Source organism: Mustelus asterias, chromosome 20 (assembly GCF_964213995.1).
Source record: "Mustelus asterias chromosome 20, sMusAst1.hap1.1, whole genome shotgun sequence".
Classification (NCBI taxonomy): Eukaryota; Metazoa; Chordata; class Chondrichthyes; order Carcharhiniformes; family Triakidae; genus Mustelus; species Mustelus asterias.
The window spans coordinates 59,166,842-59,192,677 of record NC_135820.1 but is presented as its reverse complement, the minus strand read 5'-3'; the positions used below and the strand labels follow the sequence as shown (position 1 = coordinate 59,192,677).

The following is a 25,836-nucleotide window of genomic DNA, read 5'->3' as shown; positions in this document are numbered from 1 at the left end:
TAGACAGTTCATGCATGTAGCCAGAAGGAATTTAATTCGCAAGCTCACGGTAGAGATTGCATACCAATCAGACTCAAAAGTCACAGAGCTATTAGCCAATTATATTCTTTTCCATACAAAATACAGAACTTTCAGAATCAAAAGAGGCTATTAAGATTAAAAGTCAAAATATTTTAATTGATGGGGCGGCACGGTGGCACAATGGTTAGCATTGCTGGTGGGGTGGCACAGTGGCAAGCACTGCTGCCTCACAGCGCCAGGGACCCGAGTTCAATTCCCAGCTTGGGTCAATGTCTGTGTGCACGTTCTCCCTGTGTCCGCGTGGGTTTCCTCTGGGTGCTCTGGTTTCCTCCCACAGTTTGAAAGATGTGCTAGTTAGGTGCATTGACCCAAACAGGCGCCAGAGTGTGGCGGCTGGGGGAATTTCACAGTGACTTCATTGCAGTGTTAATGTAAGCCTTACTTGCGACTAATAAATAAACTTTTAACTTTAACCTCAGCTCCTTCATGGTATACCTCTTAGATCTTACTCCAGCAGCTAAAGAGTTGCTTCTTGAACCCAATTATATTGTTACTCCTGTGGCTTTATCTGAGAAATTAAATGCAATAGTAATCAAAGTCACATATCTATTTACAACGATATAATCATACAATGAATTCCAATCTTGTCACTTTTAGTCAGAGATGGGAGAATGAACAAAAAGTGATAACAAAGCCTCATTCCAAGATGCAGGTACTTTCTTCAGGAAAATATGTCCAAGCCCATTTTTCAATATAACAATGAGATCCATTTTGTAACACAAACATAAAGGCAGTATTACTATTTATTTCAGTGGTACTGGCAGAGATTTTCACACCACATCTGTGTAGAGAGGTGTGAGCATATTCATCTGTTTAGCATTTACAATAAAGTAATTTGAAGGTCTTTAAATAGATGGTCATTTTGTAGTAAAATGATGACAGTGAGTGCAAAATTACAACGATAAGGCCCTTATTGATTATGACTCTACCAAACAGAGCTGTGAAGCATGAAGTGTGACAATGAAAGTTACAATAAGCAAATTTCCCTATGTATACATTGTGCACATCACTATTTAGCAAGTGACAAACTAAATGAAGACACTTCTTTTGCCGTATCTTTGAAATGAGTATTAATAGTATTCTTCAAATTGATCTCATCTGAAATGAGTGACAATGTGAACCCTACTAGAGATTTAGTAACATCCGACTCAAGGGAACTGTGAATACATTCATCCGACTTGAGTTTACAAGAAGATAACAATAGTTGGCAATTTCCTCTGGGGTTCTCCTGGTGTGCTGCTGTAACTTTAGCAGTAGATCAGTTTAAACTCAGTTCATGCATCTACTTGAGGTTTCTGTTGTAGTTATGGCAGCCAATTGGAGAAATAACCTAAGAAATTTTCGGCAAATACCTTTACATTTATACTTTTTTCCTGAATGATGATGGTGGTCACGAAAACAATGGATTTAGAGTTTCGACTTGGAAAATTGTAAATCGTGCTTATTAGGTAACAGTTAAAATATGTGCTAAAATTGATTTGTATAATCACAGACTTGGGGCGTGATCTTACTGGCCGCTCACACCACACTCCTGCTGCAGTGAAGTCAGAGAGTTTGGAGCCCAGTCAAATCTCCGTTCACTACAGTGGGATGGGAAAATCCTGCTGGCATGAATGGTAGTAACATTCCGGCCATATCTTTTGATATTCAATGTATATGTAATGGAAACCTGGTACAGTTTTATTAAAATATCTGAAAGTTTGTTTATCAATAAACATTAAGAAATATACTAAGTGTGCCTTATTTTACTGAAAATGATGTAACAAGTTATATCAAACTATTTGCAAGTTTCATAGATGTATACTGGGCAGTTTCTTTGAAAATTAAATACTTTATGAATGTAAAAACTTTAAAATTGTGTTTATGAGTGCTTGTGTGTCCAAGAAAAGTCAATTTGAAGACCAATCTCAAAAAGTCACCATTGGCCATCACCATAACTTCAATTTAAGATATGGTCAAGTTTGTGTGCAGAGCCAGTTTTGGTCAAATTTATTTTTAAACCAGTGTATAAAATTGTACAACCTCAATTTACACAGTCAGTAAATTTCACCTGACTGGCACTGCTAAAACTTGCCTAAACTGGCTGAAGTTATAACCTACTGTATTTAATTGTGCCCTGTCACAATGCTGCCAATACATTTAATAGATAATTAAAATTTTGAAAACATGTATTGCATACCAATCAAACTCAAAAGTCTATTAGTCAGTTATATTCTTTTCACTCTGTACAAAATACAGAAGTTTCAGATCAAAAGAGGCTATTGAGCTTAAAGGAGGCCAGGGCATTTTAATTAACCTCAGCTCCTTCAATGGTACATTTCTCAGACCTTACTCCAGCAGCTCTAGAATTGCTTCTTGAATGCAATTATATTGTTCACTCCAGTGGTTTTATCTGAGAATTTATTCCACAACCTTGGGATGAAATTATTGCCTGACTTCCCTTCAATTTCTTCATTCTTAAATTTATGCGGGATGAAATTGATCTATACCAGCATTGCTAGATGGTTCATAATGAATCGGCAGTTGATTTTTCACCACGCCTGCTTTTAGTTCCATTGATGTTCAAAGAAGAATGGTTTCATCTCCCTTTGAGACATGTTTTCTAGTCTCACTGTTACTTTTTTTGCTTTGAAATTAAAAGTCTTGGCAATATTTTCCAAGTCAAAGGCACAGCACAGAATTGGCTGTTTATTCGCTGCAAGCCTATTTCGGGCTCCTGGCTTAGATCAATTTTCACCCCATGATCCCTGGTAGTTTTGTCAATTCCTTTCACAAATTCTCCAGTTCTTCAAAGTTAACAAATTCAATCTCCTCAGTCTTTTCTAATAAATTAAATTTTCATTTAGAATCACTCTTGTTTCTTCCTGTTGTTGTTTACTGGATTAGACCAGATGCAGTGAGACTAATTTGATTCCCTGTTCCCAAATATATTCACCCCTCGTAGATCAAAACAAGCAAATAAACCTTTCAGTTTTCCATATTCCCACTTCAGAGTTTTGTTACTGGAATAATATGAGAAATATAAATTATTTACATATAGGCTTCTCACTTGCTGGACTGTGCTGTAAATGACACACTGCAAACAGTGCTATAGCAAGTAATGAGGGAACAGCCCAAATTGCTGTATGTGATCTGTATGAATTAGCTGAGATGTTTTTAGCATTGTACCATGATAATTGAAATCAAAACCAAGGCCAATTCCATGAAATGTTCAAAAAAGTCTTAACTAATCAGCATAACAATTGATCATCTCTTTAGGATTAACACTACTTTTACTTGATAAAGAAAGGAAGCCAATGAAAGTACCAGGCATTAGAAAATTTTACTGTCTTTTTTTGATCAGTAAACTTGGAGTTCAACAGCAACCTTCTGGAAGACTCTGTGGGGAAAATTCAAAAACAGGCACACCTGGAATACAGGGAACAATATCTCTGCTTGAACGAATAGGAAGTCTCACAACATCAGGTTAAAGTCCAACAGGTTTATTTGGTCGCTCAAGCCTTCGGAGCGCCGCTCCTTCTTCAGGTGAAGAACCTGAAGAAGGAGCAACACTCCGAAAGCTTGTGCTACCAAATAATCCTGTTGGACTTTAACCTGATGTTGTGAGACTTCTTACTGTGCTTACCCAAGTACAACACCGGCATCTCCACATCATGAACAAATAGGGCCAAGGCACACCTAATCCTGGGCCTCTGGCCTCAGTATCACTTAAAAAGGCAGCTGCAGGTACCGTAGGGTCCCTAGACAGCTCAATGGAGAAAAGGCTTCATAAATTGGGCTCTTGGAAATATATCATATTAAATAGGGGCAGCACAAAATGTGGTAGATACCCTGATTATCTCAGCCTGAGTTTAAAATAACCTTGAAATGATCCAGTTTTGCAATACAAGTAATTTGCTACACACCCCCCCCCAAGTGCTCATGATTCACATGGGAGATTTAAGAATATAGTTATGGCTGGACTATTCCAACATCATTCTCCTTTAAAGGACTGACAAGAGTTTCCCTTCATGAAGTCACTGAGTCAATATTACCACGAGCTAACAATTGTCTTATTGAGTAATATACAGGAACTTATGCAGGATTTTCATCATTTTGATGCAAGTTAAAACTATCAGTTGTATTTACAATTAGCTGATTTAAAGAAACAAATGTTATAAATGGATATTATATAGGGCATGTGTTGTAAATTATATATTGCAAACATAAAATAGTCCATGTTCTCACAACTCTTTCTGACAAGCTCTTAGAATGGCACACTCTCTTGCATTAAACAAGCCTCTAAGTTATACTTTAATGAATCTGTTAATACTGCACTATATTGGAACAGTGGAACACTGAAAGATTATTTTGTGTCTTATGCCGGTAACTAATTTGAAATATAAACATTTGGTCTTAACAGCCAACTCCGATGAGCATACAGATCAGGTATAATTGATTAGGACGTTGTTTACTGAGTTAACACATAGCTATGTCGATCACAGGAAATCCTAAATTAATACAAGAGGCTAATGTCATATCAAAAAACCGCACTCCTGTCTGAAGAACCTGCTGGTTTTAATACAGCCATTTTAGACATCAAAGCTGACCATTATCTTAATTAATTCTGAATCAAAGAATTCCTGCTTATGAGATAGGGCAATAATCTCTAAATTATTTCACTTTTTAATAAGGCAAGTAAAATTCGCCTAGAGCCAGGATAAACATTTCTTAAAGATATATATACGCTATCCTAACAAGATAAAATTCAAAAATATCACATACAGTCTGTTTCAATTTCCTATGTGAATTACAAGTATTAAAAAATCTTTCACAAATTAAGGCAAATCGTAATTATCAGAAAAGCTGATTATACCAGGACACGTACAGGTTCTTCAGACAGGAGTGCGGTTTTATGATATGACATTAGCCTCTTGTGTTATTTTAGGATTTCCTGTGATTGACATAGCTATGTGTTAACAATGTCCTAATCAATTATACCTGATCTGTATGCTCATATGTATATTTTGAAGTTTGGTGAGGGTAATTGAGATTTAAGGCTGCTTTCTTGTCAACATTGTTTGCAATCCATGCCCTGGACAGCCAGTCTGCTCCAGTCACTGATCTTAATGATGTTCACATTGGAGGGTTATTGATTGAGATATTAATATTGCACATTTAAGATATAATTTGAAGTTGCTTATTAGTAAATTCCATAGTCAGAATTTTTTGTTTGATGGGGGCCAATGATAGGATGTGAAAAAGATTGCAACTTTGCACACCCTGGTTGGATCAAGCACCTCCAGCTCAGGGTCTACATGAACAAGATGCAAACAAAAGCTCCCTGTACTCTACCTGAACAACGTACCTTAATCCTGGCCTCAGTAATAAAGTTAATAAGACCATAAATTATAGGAGCAGAAGTAGGTCATTCAGCCCATCGCGTCTGCTCCGCTGCTCAATTAGATCATGATTGATTTGATAATGATAATCCTTAATTCCACTTTCCTGTCATATTTCCATAACCCTTGATTTCCTTATTGATCAAAGATCTGTGTATCTCAGCCTTGAACATACTTAATGACCCAGCCTCTACAGTCCTCTATGTTATGTTAAGAATTCCACAGATTCACTACCCTCTGAGAGAAACAGTACAGCATTGCATTGAGCAGTTTAATTTCCCACACAGACCCATCACTTTATGACTTCTCTGCCATCTCATATAATGATCTTTATAGGTCACAGATATTAAGCGACATTCCTCTCACAAATTAGAACTGAATTCAAACTCAGGTCCCAGAGGTGAAAGAATACTGTTGACTATATATCATAGGGTAACAATTTTTTTGGAAAAAGTAATCAGCATACATTTAAGGCTAAAGCATTCTGTTAACAATATTATTTGATAGTTCACTCGTTTGTATGGAATTCTTCTCGCCAATACCTCAATGTAGGCACAAGCCACATATTTTAAGAAAGTTAACCCTTCCATTAAAATAGTAGTCAGAGAATATCACATTAAGCATTCATCTACTAGGAATACTACAAATTGTATTTTCTAGCCTTTAGTTTGAACAACAGTTCCACCTACAGGAAACCATAATAATATTACAGCTTAATACAACCAATATAGTACAAAGTTATGAGTATACTATTTTACTTTTTACTATATATGCAAAGTATTTGATAGTAAGTAACTGAATTAATTTCAATACAAATTTCAAAATACTTTACAAGAATAGAAACCTGTCTAACCTGTTCATTCCTGGTAAGTTTCCCCAAAAATAGCGAGCTCTGTGCGCTGCTGATACGTCTATTGCATCAATCATAACTGGGTTACACTGCAATACAGTAAAAGAGGAAACATGTTTTTGTTAGAGCAGCTACATGCAGGAACAAATGGTTTACAAGTACTAATTTTCCTCATAAAGCTCTTTTCTGTGATAGTCTGATGAGAAAAAATGGTTGGAAGAGTAATTATGCTACACTTCATGTAGTATGCTTAGATTTCCAAAAGGCATTCAATAAGATGTCACATAAAATGTGACAAGCTAAGGGCTCATGGAGTTATACTAGTGTGGTTAATGGACAGAAAGCAGCGAGCAGAGATAAACGAGGCTTTTGCCACTGGTAGGCTGTAACTAATGGAGTGTTGCAAGAATCTGTGCTGGGACCTCAGTTATTTACAATCTATATTTATATTAACATATATATATATATTCATCTATATATTACAATCTATATTAATGATTTCAACAAGGACATCAAGTGTAATGTATCTAAGTTTGCTGTGAGGAGGACACAAAGAGATTAAGTGTGTGGCAACAAGGTGCTAGATAGAGTACAATGTGGAGAAATCGGAAATTATTCACTTTGGTAATAATAGAAAAGCAGAATATTTTTAAAAGGTATGAAACTTTTAAATGTTGATGTTCAGACAGACTTGGTTCACTCATACAGCGAACACAGAAAATTAACATGCAGCTACAGCAGGCAATTGAGAAAGCAAATGGTACATTGTCCTTTATTGTGAGGAGATTAGAGTACAAGAATAAGGAAATCATGCTACAATGTGCACAGTATTCCAGTTGTGGTCTCACAATCTCTAAGGATGGATATAGTTGCCTTGGTGGTGGAACACTGAAGGTTCAGTAGATTGGTTCCTATGATGACAGTGTTGTCCTATGATGAGAGGTTGAGTAATTTGGACCTCTACATCTGGAAGTTAGAAGAATGGGGAGTGACCTTATTGAAACATACAAGAATTTGAAGGAGCCTGACAGAGTCAACATTGAGAGGTTATTTCCTTGGCTAGAGAATCCAGAACATGGGTACAGTCACAGGATAAGGAATAAATCATTTGAGACAAAGGTAGGAGGAAATTTCTTCATTTACGGTTGTGAATCTCCTACCCTAGTGGGTTGTGGACGTTTTATTGTTCAGCATATTCAAGGCTGAGGTAGACAGATTTCTGCTCACTTAGGGAATCAATGGATATTGACAATAGGCGTGAAAGTGGAGTTGAGGTAGAAAATCAGCCATCAACATATTGAATGATGGAGCAGGTTCAAGGAGTCATATGGTCTGCTCCTGTCTTTTATGTTCTTTACACTCTGTGCATTTCTGGGATGGAACCTCATCAGGAGCAGGAAGATCACACCTAAAAGAGGCACTTTAACTTTCATTGATCAATGACACAGAAACAGTTTCTTTCATATCATTCATCATTAATGTTGATCAGAGGAATGACGAGTTTAAGGCTCCACTTAACTTGGTATTAGCATTTACAAGGCTACATGTGGGATGGAACCCAAGTGATGGGTGAGGAAGAAATATAGGGTGGAATTTAATGTAGGCAGTGGGGGGCCTTGCCTACTAGGTAGAAAGCCAGCAAGAGCCCTGTGTTACCTACTTTTCGGAAGGCCCACTGAATTAAGTGCCAATCAAGCAATTAATTGGGTACCAGAGGGTCCCTCCCCAGGAAACACTGCCACCCAATAAGAGTTGCTAGCCAATCAGAAGCCAGAGGCTGACAATGCACCCACCCAAGGCCAAGGGATTACCAAGGGACACAGGTTAAGTAATACCAGCAGAGGTGCTGCAACGATGGGATCGTGGAGGAAGGGAGTTGGCAATCAGGACAGAGGGGTGGCTCTCAGCAGTGTATGGTCCTCCCTTCCTGGCAATGAGTGCTTGACAATGAAGGACTCTCAAGGAAACCTAAACAAACCTCGACAGGAAGAACGAATATTAGCTATGGCAGGATAAGCCCCTTAAGTGGGCATTAATTGTTCATTTAAGGACCTCTAATGGAAACCAGGAGGGAAGGCTGTCCACAAGCCTTCGTGCCCCAGACTTAATCAGTGCAGAGGCGGTAAGACAAAGGGGGCCCCACCCACCACCCTCCTGCCAGATTAAATGCTCCTCTGCCACCAAACTCGCCTCAGTGGGAGGACCTTAAATTCTGGCCATCATTTCTGTTGCAAATGTTTAGTAAAGAAAATGAAAAAAATTAGTAACTATGGCCAGAATTTTCTGACCTCGTTCGGGCGGGATTGTCTGGGCCCGCTGCAGTGAATGGAGTTTTGGCTGAGTGCCAAATTCTCCCTCCTTGCTGGCAATGGTGGTGGGGCTAACGAGATCAGAGAATCCCAAGGTATGTTATTTTAGGCAGCAGGGCTGCACAGTGTCCAAGCAGTGGATCTGGAAGAGTCTTTTCAAAGGCCCACTGTCAGCTTCTGCCATTCCATTTTGCACAGTATTGTTCCTCTCAGTCCTCCACTGTATTTGTTTTATTTATGAAAGAGAAAAAGGATGAGGAAGAAGAATTGCAGTCAAATTGCACAAAAGGTACAATGCTGCTAATAGCTATGATGATGATAGCCACTTGAATTTTATTGCCTCAGGCTCTTTCAGAAGCCAGTAAGACCATTATTAGCATCAATCAGTCTTGTGCTTTGCTGCATAAAACAGGAGGTCAATGTCTTGTTTAATAGAGAAACTGATTCCATCACTTTTCCCTTGGGCAAGAATAAACAATAGTGAGAGCAGAGGGCTTTTTCCCACTGACAGATTTCATCAAAGTATGAGTGTCACTGATAGGACACATGTCAATAGCCCTATGCATGAACTGCAAGAGTAGTATTTTTTTTAAGAAGAAACAAATTCCTGTTTCCATCTATATATTTTATACATAATCAAGTCAGTTTTTTCTTTCAAAAGTAAAGCTAGTAGAGTAACGTCTCTCTTAAATATGGCCATTTATGGCTCCAGGCCATTTGCCTACTCTCGACTACATCACACAAATAGGCTTTTGTTATCCCCAAGCCAAGCATTCAATGTATAACTGAGTGTGTCTGACCATAGGGTTTTGCTGCCCAGTGTATCGCAATTGGAACATTAACACTGGATTTTGCTGTATATTCAAACAATGCAGCTTTCCCCTTTTACACATGTAGTGAAAATTGTAAATGAACCCATAAAAGCAAATCATAGCCAATTGCACCCACTTTCATTTATCTTTGCCAACGGACACATGGGCCAATTCATTCAATGGGCTTTTTAAATACATTCTTCATTAGTAAGAGTCACAAACAACATGACATACTGCAATGCTATAGTCAAAATTACATAATTTAAAAATGAGACCAGGTGAGAAACAATATAGTTGGACAGCTTTTGAATACTACCTCCAAGAAACGTGAAATGTCCCTTTTATCATTGACACCCATGGCAACAACATTTTCAAATAACCAGAAGAAAGGCCTGTCTTCCCACTCCTTTGGTTTGGTATCATGAAGCAGTCGGTAGAATTCAAAGAAGAGTCTTCCTGTGCCCTCTGCAACAAAGCACAGCAAAGACACACTGATGAATAACATATTCACGAGACTGTTTTAATCAGCTTACAACTTTCCACTCTTCATTAGCGCCAATCTATGGCCACAATAACATTTATGCTTACACCAATTTGGATTTGAGCAGAGATTCTTACATAGCAGTTCAAGGGCTGGGATTTTCACGAACCTGGTTACATGCATTCTTCATGTCAGCAGGCTGTTCAAAATGAGTGAAGGAAGAGAAATTCAAAGCAGTGTTCTAGTTGCTGACTGCTATCCAGTAATTCCTGCCAGTAGTATCTATATGTAGATACTGGGTGAACACAATCAGGCTTAGCTTCTCTCCACAGATGATGTGCCTGCTGACACACCTGTCAAGCTCACACATAAATGATGGCCACATGGAGGACACCATGCAACCCTGTCCTGAGCCTTCAGTAGGGCAGGGGGGCAGGGGGAGAAGAAGAGACAGAAAATATGCCATTTTTAATATAGTTTTTGGTACAAAAATACCAACTATTGGACTAACTTCCACACTGTTTGAAGCCATTTACAGTCATCAGTCATGGTACTTTTATTCAAATGATGACTATTGAAAACCAAGTACCAAAGCTTCAGTAGATTTGCTGATACTGTTTTCTGCCATTTGTCTGCAAGTTGTTGATTTTAAACAATGATTTTGCAAACAAACATCCATAGACAAATTACAGAAAGCTGGCTTTGAGCAAAATCTCAATGAATTAGAGACTTCTTGCCCTATTAGATTAAATATTTGGCAATTATTTATCTCTTGACATATGTATGTCAAATTATTCTTTCCTGGTTTAAAATAAATGTGTTTATGCTCCTTCACAAATAGAAAAACTGATATTGTTGCATTGTATTCATATAATAACATCACTAAAATAATTTATATACTTGCACTATGATGCCAGATCACTTTTTTTTTTAAAGTGGAAAGTGGTTACTGGTGAAAGAAAACTTTGAACCAAACATGCGTGGTTAAGTCAACTATCTGCTATAACAAAGTAAACTTTGACAGTGCTGTTCATTTCAATGTAGTGTACAGATGCTTTACTATTAGAGCAACAAAAGCAAAGATCCTGGAGTTAAAAAGTGCCTATTCTAAAAAATCTTCAGGAATTTGTTTACTTTTTTTGAAACATTTTAACAGAAAACTTGTTTATTTCCAAAGCGATCACTTAAAAGGTTGGGAAAATTCAACTGCAATCAAATAATTGAATTAAGTTTTGCTGTACATTTCCAATACATTCCCAAGGCTATTATATATTCCTACTAAGTGGTTAGAATTACTGCTTTCAATGTATCATTAACAAAATGTTGCGAAAAATATTTTGGTAATTATAAGTGAACTATATATATTTTAAAAACAAAATGGAATGAATATATCTGCTCACACAATTACCCTTTCTTTTAGTTTCTTGTTTCCCTTGTCATGATGTTTAGCTGCTAACCAGGCTTGCCTTTTTCACTGCTCAGCTGTTGTTCATGAGGAAGTTGTTGAAAGGGGTATACATATCCTGACGTTAATTATAAGTCAGTTATTGAGGGATGTTGCTCTATATTGACAATGGAGGCCAGAATATTGGAAGGACAGAAACATCAGAAGGAAATGACTAACTTTCTTTCTCTCAATGAACACACTTGCAAACTGGCAGCTGGGACAATCTTTAGTGATCTATTTAAAGAAACAATGTTGCCTTTTGAAAGATAAAATTAAGTGCTTTGTAGTCACATGGCTGCAAAGTAAAATGTCACAGGAAAATAAACCGGTATTGTGCATTTTCTTTTATATTGCTGGGTATGCAGTCACAGCTCAATGCTGAGGTTAACAATCCATTCAACGGCTTTAGCTGAAACAGTGTGAATGGCTGTGACGCCATCAGGAATGGACCTCTCAGTGCAGAGGTCCAGAATATGGGTAACGGTCTGACATAGATGGTCACGGTCACAATTTAAGCTGTTCCTCACGCTCCACTTTTGAGGCAAGTGGCCACATCGTCCCCGGCCCGTCCTCAAGCGGTTGAGAATTGTAGAGATTTTCCTGGGAAGGTTGAAACGGGGACTTTAGCACTTGGGTTAGTTAACAGGTTGTGTTTGGTGATGTTTGCAGTCAACCAAGAGGTGCATCATTGAGAAGTGGTGCTGTTGTCAGTTCATAGGGTGTGGAGTGTGTTTCAATAGAGTTAACAGGATTTCAGACAGAGTTTATTGAGGTTCTGTGGCATTGGGAGTACTTGTTAGCTGTCAGCCTGTGGTGTTCTTGGTGATATTGTGCTGGAAATGTGTGATTTGTGACCAATTAGGAACTGAGATTTTAATTAAAACAAAATCATCACTTCAGTTCAGAATCTGAGGAAGACCACACCAATGACGGAACAATGAATTTTGTGTTCTACTATATAAGATCATTCGACAACCTTCACAGTTTGTAATACACTCTCCAAGCCACACCTGTTCCCATACTGGATTCCAATGGAATGCTGGTAGAGATGTTTGGAAACTGGCTACATCTGTCAACCCATTCTGGGTAAGCATGAAGATTGAATGTCTGCTGAGCCAACGGACTTATTAAACAAATAACTGACGTCAAATTCTATTCAACTAACAGATTTTCTGATTATAAACATATTGGTGGAGAAGACTCAATGTGCCAAATGGCCCGCTTCTGTTCCTATGTCTTATGGTCTTATATTGAATCAACCCAATTTTATCATATATACCAATATTGTGGTAATGGACAATTACCTCAGAGATAGCTGATTAAGAATTGGAAGGGTGTGGCTCAGAGACATTGATGTAGTCTCATGTGCGCTCCACTCAAGTGTCACATACGTAGTGTGCTCAAGTTCTGAACTTGTACATGAACCCAGAATCGTCTGTCGAAGAGCCAAAATTACTTTCCAAACTTGCCTGCAATGTAGCTTGCTTTAGACAGCTGGAATATTTCACAATCCTAATTATCTGGTCTAGGCCTATGCTCTGGTTCATTCCTGTTGACATAGTTCACAGATTTGTCAGCTTGATGTTGGTGACAGTGCTTTTGCCTGATTAAAAAGTTTGTGGGTTCAAGCCTGTACATTACAGTAAATAGTAAAACTGAGCACTGGACTTTATACTGAACTCACGCTTGCGTCTCACAACCTACATTCTCCCCGTGTCTGCATGCCATGTCCGAATGCTCCGGTTTCCTCCCACAGAATTGGGAGGAAAAACGTGCTGGTCAGGTGCATTGGCCATGCTAAATTCTCCCTCAGTGTCCCCGAACAGGCACCGGAATGTGACAACTAGGGGATTTTCACAGTAACTTCATTGCAGCGTTAATGTAAACCTACTTGTGACACTAATAAGTAAACTTCAAACTTTAAAAAATACAGTCATTGTTAATACCAAAAAAAGGAAACTATGAACATGAAAAACCATTCAATACAGGAAGAATTTTGAATGAACACTTTCCAACCTGGAATCATTAGGAATTCCTATTCTTTCCAGTGTTTCAGAGATGTCTAGTTCCAGAACATTAACATTGTATTATTAAATATTTAAAATAATAACTTCAGCAGTATATACATTGTCAGCTAGTGAGGAATCTTTGGTGAATGATCTTATATACAAAATTAATTAATGAAGAATAGTATGATGAACATTGCACTGGAGCATGAACAGGGGCTGTGCTGACATCGTGACACAGGATATTATATCTTGTATACCAAATTGTTTATTGTATCCACACTACCAAAATACAGGCAGAAGCTACCTACAGAGCAAACAGAAAGCTACTAGGAGAATCATCACTGAGAAGTTCTCATGCAGCTCCTTCAAGCAGCATTGGTTAATGCCTGATGTTTATGGGCACTTTTGACTGAAAAGTGACAGAAAGAGAGGAAAGGAAATTATAGAAAATAGCTTGGAAGACGAAATGTGAATTGGTACTTACCCGACTGATCCAGAATCTGCAAAACAGGCAGTAAAGTCTTGGGAGATACTGAAATAGTACTGATTGCTGAAAACCTTGGAAGAAGTGCAGGCTCTCAGTACCATCTCTCTGGTGATACAGTATGGTGTAGCTGAGGAAGTTAAGTCTTCCAATACATACGAGTGAGAAAGAAAGGGAGACATCAGAAAATGGAGATAAACAGACACAAAGAAAGAGAGCCATCTAGAAAAAGAGATAAAGGGAGAGAATAATAAAGGCAGGCTTCAAGGATGAGTCGAGATAGGTCAAATATTATCTGAAGCAGAGATCTTTTGAGCATGAAGATTGAAGGATTGCAGGCCAAAGAGAGACACAAAACAGCAGGTGCAGGCATCATAGAGAAAATTGAATAAGATAAATTAGAACTCAAAAGAACTAAGATTCAGCTCGCAAATAAAGGAGAGAGCAAGGAATCATCAGCAACTACAAGCATTCTATAACACATTCAATATACAACTTTATTGTATTCTACTTGGAATTCACTTTTATATTATTTTCTTTTACAAGAAAGATCACTCTTAGAAGGGGAGAGGGTAAAAGATAAAGTACTTGTTATTCTCTGTGAAATGTTGTCAATTTTGGACGACACCTTCACACACTTAACACTCACAATTCTAGTCAGCACAGAAATGCCCTCCTACCAATGGAAGGGAAACTGATGCGTAAAAAAAGTCATGGATGTGCTACAGACATACATTCCATGCACAAAGCAGAGAAACAAATAATGATGTGGAACCCACTGCAGATACATTTAAATGGGGGCAAAACCCATTTACATTCATCACAGGAGTCAAGCAGAGCTATACAGGAGCATTTGAAAAATTCTTATTTTATAGCAAAAGCCTTAGACTAAATCCTTGTCCACTAAATGTCAAATTCTCATGATCCTTTCTCTACTATTATAGAACTACATTAGTCAAATGATTGAATGAACAAGCTTTCTGCAGTTGCACATGTCTTTAAAAGATAATGATACTATGCATGAGGTGGAGTTGGCTGGGAGTTCTTTTAGAACAAGGCAGTCTCCACATAGAGATCATAAGAAAAATATGTTCTCATAATCAGCAAATTTTATGCTGCATAACACTTAAGGTGAACAATGAAACTATCAAAAATAGCAGTCTAATGTCAAGCTATCCAAACCCTATTTTCAGTGCATTGCCCTTCATTACTCGGGGGATCTCCTTCCACACTTTAAACGTTCAATAGATGCCATTTTTGAAATGAACCACCCGCATTTAGTGATGGAAAGCAGACTGTGCATCTTTCACTAAACTCTAAATGGGGAAATCTACAGAAAAACTATCTAAAGTATGTAAATATGTATTTGGTACGATACAAAACCAATATATGACCCCAAAAGACTAAGGGCTGGTTTTTCGCTACCAAGGCGGGTGGTTCGGGAAATTTTCCAACTCAGCAGACTTGCCTTAATTTAAAGTACTTGGTCACAGACAGTTTTTGTTCTGGGGGGACAGATGCAGGTTAGTTCTGGCTGTTGACTCCAGAAGTAAATCCTAGGTGGCCACAGGAGTGCGCAACTACCAAAAGAGCAAAGAACAGTAGAGCACAGGAACAAGCCCTTCGACCCACCAAGTCTCTGCCGACACAGATGCCTTGCTATCTAATATTTTCTTGCCTGTACATGGCCCATATCCATCTATTCCCTGCCTATTCATGTATCTATCCAGATGCCTCTTGAATGTTGTTATAGAATCTGTTTTCACCACCTCCTCTGGCAGCGCGTTCCAAGCATTCACCACCCTCTGTATGGAAAAACCTGTCCCTTACATCTCTTTTAAACTTCCCCCTCTCACTTTCAACCTATGCCTCCGAGTAATTGATCCTTCGACCCTGGGAAAAAGACTCTGACCATCCGCTCTGTCCAAGCCTGTCGTAATCTTGTAAACCTCCATCAGGTCCCCCCTCATCCTCTGACACTCCAAAGGAAACAATCCAAGTTTGTTCAACATTTCTTCATAGTCCATATCCTCCAAACCAGGCAACATCCTGGTATATCTCTTCTGTACCCTTTCCAATGCATCAATATTCTTTCAGTAGTGTGAGTATTGGTAGTGAGTACTCTTCTGCTAGTATAATACTCCCTGAGTATTATACACAATACTCCAAATGCAGCCTAACTAAAGTCTTATACAGCTGCAACATGATTTTCCAATTCCTATACTCAATGCCCCAACCAGTGAAGGTCAGCATGCATTACGCCTTCTTGACCACCTTGTTCATCTGAGTTGCCACTTCAGGAACTGTGGATCTGCACACATAGATCCCTCTGTATGCTAATATTTCTAAGGGCTCTACCATTTCCTTCTGCAGTAGACTTTCAAATCTCAGCACCTCACATTCCAATCTGCCGTATTTCGGCCCAGGTCTCCAGCCGATTTATATCCTGCTGTATCCTCTGACAATCCTCCTCACCATCCATTACTCCTCCAATTTTTGTATCATCTGCAAACTTACTAATCAGACACCTACATTTTCCTCCAAATCATTTATATATGTTACAAACAACAGAGGCCCCAGCACTGAACCTTGTGGAACACTACTTGTCATAGACCTCCAGTTAGAAAAGTACCCTTCCACTACTACTCTCCGCTTTCTATGCCCAAGCCAGTTTTTTATCCATCTTACGAGCCCACCTCAGATCCCATATGACTTCACCTTCTGTATCAGCCTGCCATGAGGAACCTTATCGAAGGCTTTAGTAAAGTCCATGTATACAATATCCACTGCCCTGCCCTGGTCAATTTTTTTTGTCACTTCCTCAAAGAACTCAATCCAGTTGTGAGACACGATCTCCCTTTCACAAAACCATACTGCCTATCGCTAATAAGCCTATTCTCTTCCAGATGTGAGTACATCCTGTCCCTAAGAATCTTCTCCAATAATTTCCCCACCACTGGTGCAAGGCTCACAGGCCTGTAATTTCCCGGACTGTCTCTTCTGCCCTTCTTAAACAGAACTTTAACGGATGTTAGCTATTCTCCAATCCTCTGGTCCCTTGCCCATGGCTAAAGAGGATACAAGGATTTTGGCCAAGGCTTCAGCAATTTTTTCTCTCCTCTCTCAGTATTCTGGGATAGGTCCTATCTGACCCTGGGGACTTGTCCACCTTAATGTTTTTCAAAACCTTCAATACCTCCTCCCTTTTTATCTCAACATGTCCTAAAATGTCAACATCCTCCTTTCTACACTCACCATCCACCACATCCTTCTCCTTTGTGAATACTGATGCAAAGTACTCATTAAGAACCTCACCCACCTCATCTGGCTCCACACACAAATTCCCTCCACTGTCATTGAGTGGACCCATCCTTTCCTTAGCTACCCTCTTCCTCCTTATATACACATAAAAAGCCTTGGGATTCTCCTTAATCCTGCCTGCCAAAGACATTTCATGGTCCTTTTTAGCCCTCCTAACTCCCTGTTTAAACTCTTTCCTGCTGTCTTGTATTCCTCAAGAGCCTTGTCTGTTTTCAATTTCCTGAAATTTATGTATGCCTCCTTTTTTTCACAATGCTCACAATCTCTCTTGTCATCCAGGGTTCCTGAAACCTGCTATCTTTATGCTTCATTTTTACAGGGACATACTTGTCCTGAAATGGTAACAACTGACTTTTAAAAGACTCGCAGATATTGGATGTGGATTTATCCTCAAATAGCCACTCCAAGTTTACATTCCCTAGCTCCTGCCTACTGCTGTCATAGCTAGTCTTCCCCCAGTTTAGTACTTTCACTCTGGGCCTACTTCTATCCTTTTCTACAAGTATCTTGAAACTTATAGAATTGTGATCACTGTTCCCAAAATGGTCCCCCACTGAGACATCAATCACCTGTCCGGCCTCGTTTCCCAGAACCAGGTCTAAGGTAGCCCCTTCCCAACTTGGACTATTTACATATTGCCTCAAGAAGCACTCTTGGACACACTGAACAAACTATGCCCTGTCCAAGCCCCTAGCAATAAAGAAATCCCAGTCTATATCGGGGAAGTTAAAATCGCCTATCACAACAACCCTGTTGTTTTTACATCTTACCATAATCTGCTGACATATCAACCATGGTCAGCCATATTCTAATTTAAAGACAGAACAATCTAAGACACTGAATGGCCTACTCCTATTTTTAAGTTAAACCCAAATTGAACAGGTTATCACCACCAAGATCAATGTTAATTTCTTCAATAACTAATTGCTTGAATCATAGCAGTCCAGCTTCCACTCTTCTCAAAGCACCAAAATGGGCCTAACAGAACTCATAGTCAACATCATCCATTACAATGACAGTGTTACTTTATTCCTTCTTAGCCTCTTCACAGTTGATGAATCTATCATTTCCAACATCCGTATTTTGTAGTTCAGCTCCTTGGGATTGCCCTTGCATCTTTGCAGTTATCTCCAGCAATGGCTTCTCATCCCAACACCGTACCATCGGTTCCAGAATCCTCCAAGGAACTATTCTTGGCCTGCTCCTCTTCTTCATAAATATGTTGTTTTTCATTAACACAACCCAGAATCATGGGGTCAACATCTATATGTACTTTGATGTAGCCAAGCTCTTCCTATCCACAATTTCCCAGAACTCCTTGCTTAAAGCTCTGGTGCATTTATCCTGTCTCACACTAAATCACATACACTAATCATTCTAGTCTTGCTAGTCTACAATAGGTCTCCATTTCTCAATACCTTGCATTTAAAATCCAAATCTTTATCTTTCAATCTCTCCAACCCTATCTCTGCAATCACCTTCAGCCCATTTCCTACTTCTCATTCTGTTGACTTTGTGTATTGTACCTTCTCTTTGATAAATTATACTGAAAACAGAAATTTCAGCTGCCTGAGTCATCCTCTCTTGGATGTTCTCTTTAACCCCTTCCATGTCTCCACCATTTTCTCTACCTTTAAATCTTTTCAGAATCCACCCCTTTGAGAAAGCTTTTGACCACCCTCTTCATCTCACCTTTTCAGTCTTAACATCCTTTTAATATGTACTAATCTATAAGTGTCTAGGGATCATCCTTTTTATTTGAAATATGCCATAAAAATGCACATCACTGGTGTTCTTAAAATTGAATATGAACACCTTATTCATACAGAATGTTCAGAGGTTTTAAATCCCTGTCCTAATTTGTGAAGCTATTAAATTTCATTTTTAAAAAAAAAAATAGAATTAAATTACATTACCTTTGAGCTGGTGACCTACTTAGTTACTGCTCACAGCAGCATCATCATCAGGACATTAATTTCATCAGTCCACAATACTGCACAAGAAAACTATACTGGCAAACTTGTATGTTATTCACATTTGAATTAGTACAGTATAAATTCGAAATCTAGTAGCTGAATAGACAACTAAACAATTAGTTCCACCTTTATGAAATAATGCCCTTTACTGCTATCAGTTCTGTTGAAGGATCATTGTCTCTTTTTAGGTGCTGACAGAAGAACTGCTTTTATCCAGCGTATCAGCTTATTTAAATTCAACTTTCTAAGATTCACGGTTTTACATTTTGTCTCTGCATTACTACTATGGGCAGTATTCCCCTGAACTTTGACTTCTTTGAACTGTCACTTCTAAACTTCACAAACATCATCTTGCATATTCAACCAACTTCAACTTCTCCCCGTCCTAGTGTCACAGATTAATTTGTAATAACCTTGTATATTAACAATTAATATAACATTTACTGCTTTATGTCCTTGCACTTTCTTTTAGTGCTGGGCCCATTGCTGTTTGTTATCTATATCAACGATTTGGATGAGAATGTACAAGGCATGATCAGTAAGTTTGCAGATGACACTACAATAGGTGGTATTGTTAACAGTGAGAAAGATGATCAAAAATTGCAACAGGATCTTGATCAGCTGGGGAAGTGGGCCGAGAAGTGGCAAATGGAGTTCAATACAGATAAGTGTGAGTTATTGCATTTTGGAAAGTCAAATCAAGGTAGAATTTTCACGGTGAATGGTAGGACTTTAGGGAGTATCGTGGAACAGAGGGACCTTGGAGTTCAGGTGCATGATTCTCTAAAGGTGGAGTTACAGGTAGATAGGGCAGTGAAGAAGGCTTCTGACATGCTGGCCTTCATCAGTTAAGGCATTGAGTATAGAAGTTGGGAAGTTATGCTGCAGTTGTACAGGATGGTGGTGAGGCTGCACCTGGAGTATTGTGTTCAGTTTTAGTCACCTTGCTATAGGAAAGATGTTATTAAACTAGAGAGAGTGCAGAAGAGATTTACAAAGATGTTGCCAGGACTCAAGGGACTGAGTTATAGGGGGAGATTGGACAGGCTGGGACTTTTTTCTTTGGAGCACAGGAGACTGACGGATGAATGCACTCAGTCTTTTTCCCAGGGTTGGGGAATCAAGAACTAGAGGGCATAGGTTTAAATTAAGAGGGTAAATAATTAATGGGAACCTGAGGAACCCCTTTTTTACACAGAGGGTAATACGTATGTGGAATAAGCTGCCAGAGGAGGTGGTTGAGGCAGGGACATTGACAACATTTAAAAGCTATTTGGACAGATACATGGATAGGAAAGGTTTAGAGGGATATGGGCAAAATGCAGGCAAATGGTGTTAGCTTGGATGGGCATTTTGGTCGGCATGGACCAGTTTGGGCTGAAGGACCTGTCTCCGTGCCGTAGATTCTATGATTCCACGATCTCCTTTCAAGGTTAGAAGCCATAATTCAATCTTCTGATACTCAAAATCAGTTTCCTAGCTCTTTAATCCTTCTTCCTTGACAGAGTACTCAAAGAATGAACTGAACAGAGCATGCACAAGTTTAAACTTGTCCCCTATTGTTTTATTTATATAGTTCAATATTTGCTCTGATAAAATGATGAGACATCTTAAATGTTGAGTTGGATTTTGGCTGCCAAAACATGCAGCTCAAGTCAGAAAATTTCCACAATTTCTAAAGTAATTGAGATCTAGAAAAAGCTTCAACTCTGTTCTGTTCCTTGGAGTCGGAGCCCCTTTTATGGCTTTCATCTTCTTTTCAACAGGGTATAACCCATCCTTGTCAACTCTGTACCCGAGGTACATTACCTCGCTGGCCCGGAACACACATTTTCCCGTTATAAATCAATCGCCAGCATCAGGAAAAAGCCATAAGACCGCCTCTAAACTCTCCAGTAGCTCCTGAGGTTAAAACGTCATCCAGATAGACTGCCACTTCGGGCAGCCCTTGAAGGATTTTCTTCATTTCTTTTGAAAAATAGCGCAAGCCAAAGTCACTCCAAAAGGCAAGCGAGTATACTCATATAATCCTTTGTGAGTATTTATAGTGGTGTGTTTCTTAGATGACATCTCAAGCTCCAGTTGGAGGTAGGTGTGGCTCATGTCTAATTTGGAAAATATGTGACCCCCCCTCCCCCCAAGCCAGCTTCACATACCACTCTTTTAGGGTATCTGTCTCAGCGAGTTGACTGTCAATTTATAATCCCAGTAAGAAGTCTCACAACACAAGGTTAAAGTCCAACAGGTTTATTTGGTAGCAGAAGCCACCAAATAAACCTGCTGGACTTTAACCTGGTGTTGTGAGACTTCTTACTGTGTTTACCCCACTCCGACATCTCCACATCATAACTTATAATCCCCACAGAGATGAATAGAATCGTCAGGTTTTAAAACTGGGACTACTGGCATGGCCCATTCAGCAAATTATACTGGTTGTAAGTTCCTCTGGATGTTCCAATTTGGCCTCTACTTTGGCACATAGGGAATAGGGAACCAGTCGTGCCTTGAAGTATTTAGGTCTCTGTGTCCATGTAAATCTTGGCCCTAGCACTTCTCATCTTCCTGGGCCCTTTTCGGAACCCTTCGAGTTACTTCCCAATGATTTTTTATAAATTGCCAGTACCCATTTGAAAGGTCTGTTGCCAATCCAGGTGGATTTTCTGTAGCCAGTCCCTTCCCAAAAGGCTGGGCCCAGGTCCTTGCACCACTATTAGGGGGAGTTGGATTATCTGTTGCTCATGTGTAACTGGTGCTCCCCAATGTTTGTGGCCAATCTAGCTTTGGTGGATGGCTCTGAGGTCTCCAGCTGCTAGCTCTCTGCCGTATGAGTGCCTGAGTGCCCCTGCCTGACTCCCTGAGAAAAATTTGTTCCAGAACGGAGGTCAAGGAGCCCTATCCCTCCCATCTCGCCTAGCTACTGTTGGATCCCAGCAATGCCTATAGCAATAGAGTGCAGAGCCGAGCACAAATCTGGCAGGATCTGATGGAGCAAGGTCTTTAAGGTAACTGCCACCTTTCCCATGGAGACCTCAAGACACTCACATGTCAGAGTCACAACATTAGTCGGAGCGGGATGAACTCCTCCAACCTTCACTCTGGCCTGTTGACTGCCTCTTGCAATTCTACCTGATTTTCTGCTGTCCATTGTTGCATTTCCAGCATGTTAGAGGTAGCTGTTTCCAGAGACTTATCATTTGACTTGGATTCAGTAGGTGCCTGTTCTCCAGCAGTCCTCTAAGTGCCAGAGACCCGAGCTGCCAGTGCCTCCAACTGCTATGAAGACATGTCAGTGACCGTGAGCTTAATCTAGATCCATGACCCTGTGGGGTGCGTATCTCTGTACCGGTGCAGGGTGCAGGTGAATGCAGTAATGGATCTTCATCTGATGCATCCTCAGTATTCTCCAATGAGGTGGCCTGGGGACTGGGGTTTATGGTAGTTCTGGGTATCTGTGTGGGTCTACTGGTGGCTGTAAGAGAGAGAAGATAGATTTAGGTCATTAGCAAGCAAAATAAAACATTGCTTTTCATTCACTGTGATTATCAGGATATGAGAGCTCATGGAGGGCTCATCTGTACCCCCTTCCTGGGAGAGGCTAATCTCATCTTCCCCATGGACTGATCTTTATCTTCACTTACCAGCATGGCGAAATCCATCTCAAAGTGGAGACAGCTCTTGGATATCTGCCATCCCTCCGCCATCTGGGATATCTGGGCGGCACGGTAGCACAGTGGTTAGCACTGCTGCTTCACAGCTCCAGGGTCCCGGGTTCGATTCCCGGCTCGGGTCACTGTCTGTGTGGAGTTCGCGCATTCTCCTCGTGTCTGCGTGGGTTTCCTCCGGGTGCTCCGGTTTCCTCCCACAGTCCAAAGATGTGCAGGTTAGGTTGATTTGCCAGGTTAAAAAATTGCCCCTTAGAGTCCTGGGATGCGTAGGTTAGAGGGATTAGCGGGTAAATTAGCGGGTAAAAAAAAGGGATTAGCGGGTAGGGCCTGGGTGGGATTGTGGTCGGTGCAGACTCGATGGGCCGAATGGCCTCCTTCTGCACTGTAGGGTTTCTATGATTCTATGATATCACCCTTTGATTGTGGGCAAGCTTGGGCTGTCTGAAGATAAATGGAATGGAATGTGGTAAATAGAGATGGAGGAGAGATTGGGAACCATGGATGCTGAGCCTCCCCGGTATGAACTGAGATTAGAGTTTATGCAGCATGACAGATGAGATGCTGATGATATTAAACTGTCCGAGAGACATTCAGTGCTGATGCCTTCCCCGCTAATATTGTATGAGATCCCTGAGCAGTGTAACCCTGTGAATGCATGATGGCATTATTAGGGTGTAAGATTGGCGTGAAGTGAAGACTGACTTACCCTACGGAGCAGGTGAGATAATTCATCCTCTCCCTGCACTGGCTGGCCTCCGTTGCAACTGTCTCCCTGGCTGGCAAGATGAGGTGGTGGGCGGCCTGGAGCCATCCCTCAGGACACCACGATGCTGGCGGATGAGGGCTTCAAGGAGTCATTGCTGAACCTGGGAACAGCCTTTGTCTACAGTGGCGCCATAACAAGAAATTTCCTGCATACAACTGGCCTGCTAAGAGTAATGTGTATGTTCGCATGGTGTTTAAATATGATGCCCAGATCTTTAACTCCATTAGGGTAACGACAGGATGGACAAATCACTTCCCACCGCACCATATGATCTGGAGAGCTACTCGCCAATGAATTGTTAATGATTTTCTGAGAGTGAAATCGGGTGTGATTTCCCACCTGGCCGCCCAGCGGGAAACATGCCGCAAAATTTGTCCACCCCCACACTTAGTCTCCAGAAGGGAAAATCTTTCCACAGCTGAAGTGAAACTGACATGGCGTAGTTTACTAGTTTCACCTTCCTGATCTTCTTAAAAAGTGGAAAGGCATTTTCTATTTTCCAAGTCAAAGGCTCAATTCTTGAACCTACGGAGCTCTGAAAATGATAAATGTAAAATACTGTGAACGCTGGAATCCTAAAATTAAAAACAGAAAATGATGGACAAATTCAACAGGTCTGGCAGCATCCATGGAGAGAAACAGAGTTAACATTTCAGATCTAAATGATCCTTCTACAGAACAATAGAGGAATCATTTAGATCTGAAACGTTAACTTTGAAAATGATCTTCAATTTCCTCACCTGTTTAATACCCTAGATAGAAACTATTATGCCCTGGAGTATGTCGATCCTAAATTATTTCACCACTCCCATTTTATTACTAATATTGAATCCAGTAAGTTTCTCCCTTTGAATTATTTTTAAGTTCCCTTGTAATGATGGTAATTTGTCCTCTTCCTCTACAGATATGTAAGGTCGAAGGTCGAATTTTCATCATTGGCCGGGGGGGCGGGGGGGGTGGTGCTCTAGTCAGGATATTTCCTGACTCAGCAGACCAGTCTCCTTGGTAATTCTAAGCATGCAAAATGTTTGCTTCTGGAAGCAGGGAGTGGGGAGGTGGGTGGGAGGGCTGGTAACTGATCAAGTTGGGGCTATTACCTCCAGAAGTGGCCAATTAGGCAGGCAAATACAGAAGTGGGCTGGTTTGAAGCTTCAGTACTCTGTGACTTCAACCCAATGTATAAAATACTGTTAAGGCCCTCTGGTACTCAACACCCACGCCACCTCCTTGCTCTCTCATACCTCCATGCCTCCTCCATTCCACCTCATACCACCATATCACCTCCATGCCCCCTCATATCCCCATGCCACTATATGCCCCCTCAAACCCCCATTCCATCTCCATAACCACTCTCCTAGTGTCTATCATGGGCAGACCTCAGGAGCCATGTGGAGAGGGATAGAAATGAACATTTAACAATCTAAGAGAGTTCTTACTCACAGTCACTTGATACTGAAATAACTCTCATTCATGAAAGCATTCAAATTTTTAAATCCATCTCAAGTGGTCAATCTGGTGCAAAAACAAACACATTTCTATTCACTAACCATATCAAAGACAGCTATCCCTTTAATAGTCTCCTAAAACTCTTAATAAAATGCGAACTCACCCCCAACAATCCACGCACCTACACCATCCCATAATGGTTGTTGAGCTTTGATACGTGAGCAAGCATTCACAACAGGCTCTGCTATAACAACAGTCCTTGGGAAACATCAACAGTAAAGCCTATTGAAATTGCAGAACAACTGCAGTCTAATGAAGTTTTCTAAGCAACACCAGATGGCCTGTTAATCGATATATTCCAGCTTTTGTTTACTCTAATTGGCATCTGCAGCCAGTTTTTACCCCATTATTATGGGGCTTGGAATTTAAATAACTTCAAATCATGACACTTAAGCATACTTTATCTGCCCTTCACAAACATTTAGAACTTCTCCATAAATCTATGACTCCCGTGCTGTGGGCTTTAGGCATCTTGGATAGCATAAATGGATCTATTTTAATTCAGTACTAATTTCAAAAGGCCCTGCTGATCTTGGATTTTCAGACAGTGTGATTCATGTCCTTCCCTCATCCCCCTGCCGGCAAAATGTTACCTGGGGGCAGGACTTCCGTATATGGGTTCCACTCACCATTTTTAAAGGCCTCCAGAGTTAACCCAATCCTGCAAAAACCTGGCCCAAAGTTTTACAAATCTGCCATTTTCTGATTATCCATCAATATATCACCTATATCTCCTTTGTTTGATTCA

At 40.1% G+C, this 25,836-nt stretch overlaps 1 protein-coding gene across 1 annotated transcript in view; it reads right to left on the bottom strand.

Moving 5' to 3' along the window:
* Positions 1-25,836, bottom strand: part of dnmt3bb.1 (DNA (cytosine-5-)-methyltransferase 3 beta, duplicate b.1) — a 233,427-nt gene that overhangs the window by 29,264 nt on the left and 178,327 nt on the right. Inside the window, exons 18-19 of the mRNA XM_078236641.1 lie at positions 9,750-9,898; positions 6,316-6,401 (exon numbers count right to left, since the gene is read on the bottom strand). Of these exons, the coding sequence (XP_078092767.1) occupies positions 6,316-6,401; positions 9,750-9,898 (235 nt within the window). The remainder of the gene's footprint in view (positions 1-6,315; positions 6,402-9,749; positions 9,899-25,836) is intronic.